This window comes from Trachurus trachurus (assembly GCF_905171665.1).
Source record: "Trachurus trachurus genome assembly, chromosome: 8".
Taxonomy (NCBI): Eukaryota; Metazoa; Chordata; class Actinopteri; order Carangiformes; family Carangidae; genus Trachurus; species Trachurus trachurus.
Window position 1 is genome coordinate 24546056 of NC_139905.1, and position 10908 is coordinate 24556963.

Below are 10908 nucleotides of genomic sequence, written 5' to 3' on the forward strand. Positions count from 1 at the left end.
CAGGCACCTGCATAGCTCAAAGAGAAACTACTGGATATTTTTTGTAATTCCTATATTGAAACTAAATCTTCAAAGATATTATATTCATCCTGGATTTTATAATGATAAGTCATCTTAAGTCTGTAGTTTATGAGGTAATAAGTAGCATTCTTGATAGGCCTCATCTGAACATTTCTGAAGCTGTTTTCGTTTGATGTATTTTTAGCATTGGGTTTCATAAAGTCAGAGACGTTATGATAAAGTGTAGAACATTTATTTTGCAGTCAGGTTTTCACCGTCAGTGCATAGTTACTGAATTTACTCAGTCAGCAACATTAGCTTCCTCCCACAGTTTAAATCATCTGTCCCGAGTTAGGCGCTCAGTTCGCACATATAGCTGTGTCAGGCAGCTGAGAGTTGAGGCCTGGCCTACCTGTCCCAGTCATGTGGTGTCCATCTGCCAGGTGCATGGGTCCAGGGAGACTCTGTGGCCCTTCCTTCCTCCAGCAGGTATTCACTGTTGACATATAAGACACTTGAGGTGGGAGAGTCTATGCAGGCTAGGTGAAAGAATTGTGCGATGAGTGAAAGCTGCAGGGTGTGAGCTGAGGTGTGGTCGCTACCCGCTGATTGGACAGTGAGCACAAAGACCTGTTTCACTGCTGGAGGGCGGAGCATGTAGGACATCTTACTGGGTCCTGGATTCATGTTTCAGTTTTTAAGCCTCATAAATTAAGGCCTTGTGGACCTCACCACATTAAATCATTAGCTCTACATTTTGGGGGATATGTACAGTACGTGTGCTTTCTTAGGGAGTGGTTGATGAAGAGGCTAAAGCCTGAAACTCATTTTAGCTCTGGGTGGACCAACAGAATTTATACCTGCACTTCTGAAGTTCACTGATGATATATTGCAATTGTTTAATTGCAAAACAGCTATCCAAGATATGTTAGCTTCAAATGATTGGTTTATGGATTGGATAAAATAAAATGTAACAATTTTAACTGGTATGATTTAAAAGTGCTGTTCTGTGGATTTGGACAGAGGCAGGCTTATTGTTTCCCCTGTCTTTAAGTGGACTGCACTTTGCTAGCGCACAACTGCTTTACAGTGCAAGCCACATAAATGCACAGGGTTTACTTGTCTTCACATACAGTCACATTGGTGGGACGGCCAGGGGTAATTTGGAGTTTTTGACACTTGGATTTGAGGAACTGGGGATCAAACCTCTGACCTTATTATAAACGGAAAACTTGCTACCACCTCTTTATGCTAAGCTAACCAGCTGTGTAGTATCTTCTTATTTGCCACACAGTCATAAGATCTAGTCACCCAACTCTTGGCAAGAGAGAGAAAATGATTTTTCAAATGAGTGAACATCAATCTAAAGCTGTCAGTTCACTGCTGGATATAGCTGATTAAACTTTGGTTTTACTGTTTATAATACCTACAATTTGTTTAGTTTCTGTGTATATGAGTGTCTCCTTGCCATGCTGTACAATTTACATGGCTTTATTAAGTAGCTAAATATAGGAAACTTTGCCTTATGTTGAAAAAGTTGTGATGACATCGATTAGAAACCATTTATTTGTAATCTTACATTCCCCTTTCTTAATAATATCACATTCAATTAGCTTTAGCAACACATAGCTTCACTTCAGTCCCCTAGACACTCGGGGAAAACACTGATACATTCACAAACACAAGAAAGAGACACACTACCACTTTCATATCACAGCATTACATTGGACACACACAGTGCTTTTCACATCTTCAAGCTGAGGTAAAAACACAGCTTTTTCTTTTGTGCTCTCATTTGAGCATTTACACAAGTCATTGACTTTTACATTGTGTCAGACAAAATGAACATTTACAGAATTGAGATGTTTTCTTTAAGATTAGATACAGTCTTAGCTTCAGCAAAAAGAATACATCAAACTCCAACACACAAAAACCTTTATATTTACATCTCCTCTCACAGAGGGCAGACTGCCATGCACATGCGTCCAGTATATGGGCCATGTTGCATTATCAAATGCACTATAGGATAAGCAATTTATAATAAGTTGTAGCTTTATTCTTCTGTAGTTTAATACTACAAATATACACAACAACCTTAGAGGTTATTATTAGCTGGTCAGTGATATTTCAGAACATCATGGAACATGTTTCCCATTTTTAACCACTTCCTACATATAAACACATTGGTGGCTCCATCCCCACCCGTCTTCATCTGGGACCTTTGCAGCACTGAAATCTGATCGGGATGAAAACGTTCAGAGGGTTAAGTGCTGGTCCTGCTGGCAGGCGACAGAGCATCCCTTTAAAAGAGATAGATGCCATCATACTTCCCTTTCTTCCTCCTTTAAATCTTATTAACACCGTTTTTCTCTGAGTTCTGAAAGGAGCTGGCATCCCAGCGGATTGAGCGAAACATGCTTCCCTTGAAACTGGCCTGCCTTTTAGTGATGTGGTAGATCTTCCTGAGGATGGCACGTCGCAGCAGGATGTAGACCCACGGGTCCAGGATCTGGTTCCACGTTGCCATCCTTACACCGGTTACCATCAGCTTCTTGTAAGTGTCAAGGTCACTGCTCTGGACGCCACTATGGGACCGTATGGCTGACATCAGTCCAAAGATCTAAAAAGAAAGAAAGAAAAGGAAACAACTTTATGCTTTTCTTGTGACATTTACTGTAATAAACTCAAAACAAACAAACAAAAGAAAACATAATGTCAGACAGATTATTGTTATTACCCTTTCCAAGCTTTTACAAGCTTAAAGATACTTCAGGGCAACCAAAAAGGGGGGAAATGGTTTTCCCGACATTATGGTGTAGATTGTTAAGAAACATTTTTATAGCTTCTGTCAGCCAGGAATTATTGTGAAATTCAAAGTTTCCAGTTTGCTGTGGTTTTTAATAGCTGGTGTGATGAAGTCACTTTACCATCCAACAGCTCTGTGCACTGGCACAATTAAGCAAGAGCCTGCTATCATGTTGAGCACTTGATCTTGTGTTGTGTGTTTTAGTTAAAACATTACAAAATTTCACATATAAACGGTCTTTCAATGCCCTTTCTCCCTAATGAGCAAATCATTTTATCGAAGTCTAAGTTTATTTTGTGTGAGCATGAACTTCTGTCAAATATCTCCTGCACAAACATGCATTAATAATGAATGTCTTGTTTGAAGAGCGGCAGTCCAGGGGTGTACAGAGAGCTTCTGTCACGAAACTAAATCAAATAGATTGAATCTTTAATGGAATCCTTTCTCATCCTTAATAAATCCTAATGTCCTTAATGATAGTGTAACATTTGTGATGCTGTATTGATGGATTTGTCCACATTTAAGAATGATCAATAGTAATCAGATTTGTTTGTTTTCCTAAAAGTTTTGATAATCGCTCAGCATTTGATGAAACTATAATACCTTAATGGCCTATAATGTCTCTTCTACAAACTCACCAGAAGAGGGCTCCAGCAGATACAGGAGGTGACCATGATACCGACCAGCTGAACCACCATCTCTGTGTCATGAGACCTGGCTGAGCGGCGCTGGGAGCACGACCTCTTCTTTAGCCGAGCTCTCAACAGCGTGATCCCACTGATGGTGTTACACACAAAGGCCGCGGCCAGAGAGCTCAAGGCCAGTCCAGAAAATAGCACCATGAAGGCCAGGTCCGTCCCATTAGTGTTCTCCATCACCCTGATAAAGCACCACGTCCCCGGGTGCTGAGCGGTGTAGGTTCCCAGTCTGAAGAAGGGCAGGAGGGCCACGCATAACGCCAGCAGCCAGATGAGGGTCAGTGCCATCTTAGTCCGCGCAGTGGTCACCAGACGTGCGTGCACCAGAGGCTTCGTGACGCCCAGACAGCGCTCTGCAGCCATGGCACAACCCAGGAAAAGTGGGCACAGGCCAAAGAACACCATGCAACCTCCCAGAAACAAACAGGAGGTAGCTGGATCTGCTGGAGGTTCAGATTTGGCCCTATACCTACTCAGCACGAGGGCTCCGTTGATAATGTGTCCTGCCAGGTCCGTGGCCACCAGGGAGCTGGCAAAGAGCAGGAAAGTGGCTTTTGACCGTCGACGGAAGCGGTTGTACGCCTTGGCGAGGATGATGAGGGCCACCACGTTGAACAGAATCCCCAGAGTCATGGTGATGGCAGGGCCCATGGGGCTGCTCTCCGGCCTCTGCTCCCTGGTGGTGTTGTTGCAGAGGGAGAGGGGGGTGGAGGTGGTAATACCAGAAGTGTTGTAGTGCTGCATCTCCAGCATCATGGCTGAGCCCTGGGCCTGATGTGGTTCCTCTGGCGGGGAAGACACTGAGAGGGAAAAGAGACTGGATCAGCATGATGACTGATGTACACACAGTATGTACTGAGGTGGGAAGGCGGAGTGAATTTTATGTTTCACTCTTTGAAACTTCTTTGAAATAAAAAAAACCCAAAGAAAAACACTCACTCTCAATTAGTTTAGTCTGGTGTCTTTTAAATAACCATACAATAAAACATTTCCAGATTTATGGCAACTGTTAAAAATGGCCTTTTCCTTAATAACTTACATACAGGTTTACAATATTAACAAAATAACTTGTTAATTATCGTGGTCTCCCCAGACCAGCCAAGCTCCTCAGGACAAAGTGACTCATCTTTGAAAACAACAAATTAGTTCTCAGCAACGTCTGAGGGTTTAGGGACAAAGAGCCTTACTTTTTTCTTCGTATAGGGCAGCGAGGGAAGTCTGAACAAGTTCTGACAGTTGCTGTTGACACGGGTACATGCATTCCTCAAAGAAATGCAGTTACCATGTAGCAGCACAGTCCTATAAAACACACGCACACAGTGAGAGCCAAGAGCGACTGCGGCGGAACAGACTGAACCCAAAAACGTGCAAATGCACAATTACAGGAGAAACTTGTTGTCGCATGTAAATGATCAAAATGAATTATCGTGATATTTGAAATGATAATATATTACATATCCATATATTTCGTTTATGGATTTTATTCTTTTTTTTCTTTCACCCTAACATTTTAATAGCTGTTCTTTTTATGCTTTTGCAGAGTTTGGTTTGTCATTCTGCTTGTATCATTTTGTTATGTATTAAAAAAGTTTTTAATAGTCTTATAAAACCAAGCAAAACAAAAAACGAGTAATGTTTGGTGGATAACGAGATGTGAGCAATGATGACAAAGGAGCATTTTTACTTCAAACTGTCACATTTCTGTATCTGAGGGTGTTTCTTTTTTCTTTTCTGTTTGATTTAATGCAAGTGAATGCTCTAATTCTAACATAAAAAATAAACCCATAAGTATGAAGAGAACTGGACTTGAAATGATAGCTTCAGGACATACTTTTTGTCCTTCAAAAGTCTCTTTACATAAAGGAGGATTGACCTACCTTTGGAATAAGAAATCCATGGAGATGGTCAGGATCGCCTGGGTTTTGACAGTTAGTCATAACTGAAGCTGAAGAAAAAAAATTAATCCAGATTGTTCTTGATATCTTTTCCTGTTGCTCCAAAGTAAGCAGACTTCTTCACCTCAACCGTTCAACTGTCATTATGCAACTCACTGTTGAGGCTGTTGTCTCAGAAGCAGCAGACTCTCCCATTCACACTGCACAAGCATGTCCTCTGTTAGTCAGACCGCTGATGACTGCTTTTATATGCCGGAGCTGCACCGTGCTCTCTTCCCCTCTGGGTGTCTCAGTTGGTGAGAACCAGTCATTTCCTGGCAGCAGGGCAAAGTCAGGCGGCCACTCAGAGAAATCCTAGAGAGGAATATGAATATTTAAAATCTTGCTGTCTTGCTCCTGACTCCACAGTTATGGCATGTGGAGCTGTAATATTAAGCAACAACCACCTCTAAAGCTGAGGGAGACCTGCCTCAGGCTGCAGGGAAACCTCCCTTTAAAGATTCATTTAATGAGCAGTGATGCAATTCATTCTGACACCACTTTCCTATCCAAGTGAATGGGATGGTTCTTTCAGACGTCTGGACCGCGCTGTGTGTATGACTTCATATAATAGCATCTTAGAAAAAGTTGTTAGGCATACTGATTAAAGCCAGATTATGCCTTTCAAAGTAAAAAGCTTGTTGAAGTGACGGACATTACACTGGCATGTATGTCCTGCTCTGGAGACTTTTAGAGTGTTGTCTGTTCATTTTCCAGAGATTAAAACGCCGCCTCTCAATCTGAACAACCTCAAAGGGCCTGTGGTCAGGTCTCATCAGTGCGGAGCAGCTGTGCTCTGCCACCACAAACATGTCTCTCACAGACTCTAAATGCAGCTGTGAATGCAGATGATTTCCTAGTTTTACAGAAGGCCAGCCACACTCCTCCCCATGCTGCTGCTGCTGCTGCTGCTGCTGCTTTAGGATTTAAAGCCTCTGGCCTCGCCTCAGGGAGGAACTGTTAAGGAGGGAAAAGCTAATTGCTTATTTCAAATTGGTAAAAATCCCAAGATTAGTGATAAGGACACGGAATGAATATTTATATTATTCCAATGTCAGATGATGTTATGAGTCTCTCCGATCCCCCTCATCCCTCATCAGGCATAATATCTCTGCGCTCATCTGAAATTCCTCCTCCTCCTTATTTTACTGTCACCTCATGTCAAAACAGTCTGCTGTAAAATGATGTGCACAACGCAGCTCTTTGTTCATGCACACACTGCACCTGTGTGTTGAAAGACTCTTTGACTGCCAGTGCAGTTATGCAAGAACTGGGTTATGTGTGCATCTACTCAGGACGGGTGTGTGTGTGTTTGTTAGTACATTTTAAAGGTCAGGGTCAATTATAAATCAGGTTTAGGTTCACTATTAATACTGTTAAAGTATCAAAGCCTCAGTCCACAGAGAAATGCACACATGTCTGTATCAGAGACTGAGCCTCAAAACAAACCATCAGGACTTCTGTAACTTTGTGATGTCACAACTAAGCATTCACCGCTCTTGAAAGAAGCTCGAGAGAGGACGTGTTAAACTACACTGAGCTGTCGTTTTTGGAACTAAAAAACTTTGGTATTATTGACATCGACACTTCAAATAAATGTGGAAAAGTCTAAAATATGGAGCTTTTTGTAAAACACATGATCTAAAACACTGAAGTGTATTGTTTATATTGCCTGTGCACATCTGTTTGTATTATGCAGTTGTGAAAATCCTGCCAAAGAGTCAGACTGAATGCCATTAGGGACAGGTGGAGCCAGAGCATCATTAGCTGGGGTTAGTGCATCCTTGTCAGCTGTGCTATAAAACCTTAAGATAAACACCTCATCTGGTTGAATGGAAGAAATTATGAATGTAGCATCTGCGAGAGCAGGACATCACACGATTGCGATCTATTGAGATGATCACCATTAGGATTAGCAGACAGGAAGTCAGTCTGCTCTGCAAAGAAGAAAAACAACACGTCTTGACGTGGGTCATCTCATACTGACAGGGCTACATCAACAGGAGCCATAAAAATGAGACAAAACACAGTTTCTTTTCTTTGGTAGTGACATAAAAAGCTTTCAAAGGCTGTGGCAACAGATGTGTCTCCGCTGCCTTCCCCATGTCTGACGGATGTTTATTTTCCATCTTGAAGGCTTCAGATTAGATGTAAAAACACAACTTCAGCTATTTTCAGATGGAGACTGTTTTCATAAATACATGAAACTGACTTGTTTGGATCAAAGTAAAAGGTGAAAGATGTTTGACAAAGGGTTTTATTTTTTTATTTTTCATCTCCGCCACAAAAAGTCAGATTCCTTTGGCTTTAAAGAAGTTTTCCACGTCTGTGTGTCTGTCTGCAGATGTATACCTGGAGAGACGATCACCACACATGCCAAACAGAGTCAGGGTGAAAGTGTTTGCCTTGGTTTCTTAACTCCACATGGATGCTGTTTACTAACTTGGTTGCATATTTTAATTTGCACCGGGACACACTGTAAAAAAGGAAACCACACAGCACAACAGCTGTAAATAAGCTCTGCTATGAGGACTCTTGTTGTGCACTGCGACTGGACTATGACATCGATGACACCGAGTCAACAACACTTTCATGAAAACAACCTCACCTGGCCTAATAGAGACCTTAAACATGAAGTACACAACATTAATTTATGGTTGTGTTGTGTACTTAAAATTCCTAACCTAATGGTTCTGCACTGGGCCCACTAACAAATTCCCAGTTCAGCAGTAACACTGGCTTTTGCAGGAATGGCCTCAGGTTCCTGCAGGGTCATGTTTGCCATATTTTCACATTCAGTGTCTCTATCTAACAGTCAGTGGCCACAGTTTCACATTTTTCACTTAACCTACACATCTGATTTTGTGACAGGCCTTCCTCAGTGTCACAGCAGCCCAGTCGGACGTGGTCAGCTGCAGTCTGTTTGTCACACCATCCTCAGAATCTCTGTCAGAAGCAGCCATAAAACATTCCAGGATTTATTTGTTGAAAACCTCATAATTGCCGCGCTTTTAGTCCCGGCATTTTTCTGTAACTATGCGTGTCATGCTCACTGGTTTTATGTGCAATCAATTGTTCAGTGTGTGAGGAAAAGTGAACTTTGATAACACGCAGCTGTTATTGAAAATGAGTTGAGATGACTGTTATTATTTCTCTGTGTTTCAAAGCCATTTTGTCAGGAATGATTGGTCTCGGGCTCAGTGGGATTGTTCGTAACTGTAGTAGAAGAATTTAAATTCCTGAGCGTCTCTGAAAAAATTTGCTTTTTCATTATGGATGGATGGAGATACTACTTCATGTAAACCAGCATGGGATACATAAAATAATGTATTCAAACATCCCTCCTATGTCTCCTGGCAAAAGCTCATCCTGCTGACCACAGTTGAAATATGTTTGTATTTCCTGGCACCGGGACGGTGGGTGCTGATAGAGAAGAGCAGAGACGTTCTGAGGAACTGTTTTAATCACTGAGGCCAAAGGGCTGCTTACTTCTGTGGAACCTGTTTATTTTCAAAAATATCTGCTTGTTTTGCCCTTATTTGGCAAATCACAACAATGGTAATCAGTAACGGATTACTACAACAGGCCAGCCACCTGTTGTGACACGTGACATGATTTTTGTCTTCAGTCTGCTTTGTTTCATTTTAAAGCACTCCATTAATGTTACTAATACTATGATATGGATGATGATGTATATGTATAATATATGTTGTGTTCAGGCTGAAGTTCAACATTGTTAATAGTAGTATTAAACTGACACACTGTAAATTTAATAGCTAAAATAATAGCACAGCATGAAAAACATAAATTAACTGGAAATTCACTGATTTATAGCAGACACTTGAGAATAAATGTGAATTATACCACAACTTGTCTTGTCAATCACTGTACTGCAGCTAAAATATAAGGGAAGGGTGAACCAGAATATATAAGAAAATACCTCTCTGCTCTTCCAGAGAAATTAAATCTGCCTTCGACAAGCCCAAATGATTTAATAACTTTCATGCAGTTCTGTGACATTTATTACTTCCAGAGATAATCTAAGTGTTTATACTCTTCCAGGTTATACAGATTCCTAGGGACTGAAGTTTTAATAGAAACCCCCTCTGAATATTCCTCTCTGGAATCTCGGGGGGAGGAATTCTGTTAATGTTGTCAACAGATGACCAGGACACAACAACTTCCTCGATATTTGTCCCACAATGTTACACAATGACAGTTACACGTCTGCACATGATGTGGAAGTAAACACACAGACACATTTTATGGTCCACAGCCTGCGGATGTGTTTGTAGTTCACTGATAAAAACCTACTTAGTTGTCACACCGTACACAAGTTTAGATGAGCACATATGGTGATCGTGGGTGAGTACTGTGGGTAATAACAAGGTATACGCTCACTGACTCCATTAGGAACACCTGCTTGTTCATGCAACACATTTGTCCTAAAGTGACACTGCATGTTGATGTGTTAACAGCCACACACTCCGTTTTTCTCCATTTTTAACCTTTGTTTCATTTTATTTAATGTCATTTTATCCCATTGCATGAACACATCAGCTATAACAATGACATGATAAAATGACTTTTGTTATTTACAGGTTAAACATCACATAATATAGCTTACATACATCATCATTGTGCAGCCATTATCTGAACGAGGCAGTAAGGCAGATTTGATTTGTTTCTAATTTCATCAGAGGCTGTAAAGCACCTCGGCTGACCTCAGGGCACCACAACATATTACCACTGCCTTAGTCACCACTGTTGACTGCATGATGATGCATTCACTGCTGTATAAATATTGGCATAATTTGGTTGTTTTTGGCAGAAAGCACCAGCACCCATGGCCGATGTCGTGCATATAACGAAACCCAACTTTCACATAATTTGGTTGTTTGACAAAGCATCATGCACTCTCAAAGATGTGAAACATTCACTTTCACATTTGCTCTGCCTTCCGTCCATAATGTGACCGGGCTCCTCCTATATAATCTCTGCTGCTTGACTGAACAGTCACTGAGCTGCTCCCATTAGCATTCCTGTCTTTCACCAAGCAAAGGTAATGAACGGCCGATTTCTTGACTCAACAGAGTGTGAAATAGCGGCAGCCACTTATCAGTCAGTTGCTGTATAAATCAAACGAGAGCTTGAATATTAATGAGAAAGAAAAGGAAAAAAAAGATGTGTCCACTGTCCAGTGTGCGAGAGAGACAGTGTCATTTTGAAGAGGTCAGCAACACTTTGATGCATATCTCAATTTAATGCTAAAGTCAAATGTCAAATTTCACCCTGGCCCTTGTGTCAGCTATGGTGTTGAGATGTAATCTTGGTTTATGACACACAAAGTTCAACTTAATTGAGTGCTGGTCGAAAAATATGTCTTTGATTAAAAGTGAGTTTTATTATCATTGCATGCTATAACAGTTGAGCTTTGAACCCATATTCATCAATTTTCACTCTTACTGAG

The 10908-nt window shown here is 41.2% G+C and overlaps 1 protein-coding gene across 1 annotated transcript; it reads right to left on the reverse strand.

The window, feature by feature from the left end:
* Positions 1-2344: 2344 nt before the first annotated feature.
* Positions 2345-5597, reverse strand: LOC310989394 (prostaglandin E2 receptor EP1 subtype-like; the record flags this gene model as incomplete). Its single annotated transcript, XM_083976431.1, has 3 exons — positions 5382-5597; positions 3445-4304; positions 2345-2620 (listed from the first exon to the last, which is right to left on the reverse strand). Exons 2-3 carry the CDS (start codon positions 4258-4260, stop codon positions 2345-2347), a joined length of 1092 nt encoding a protein of 363 aa, XP_083832557.1. The 5' UTR covers positions 4261-4304; positions 5382-5597.
* Positions 5598-10908: the final 5311 nt, after the last annotated feature.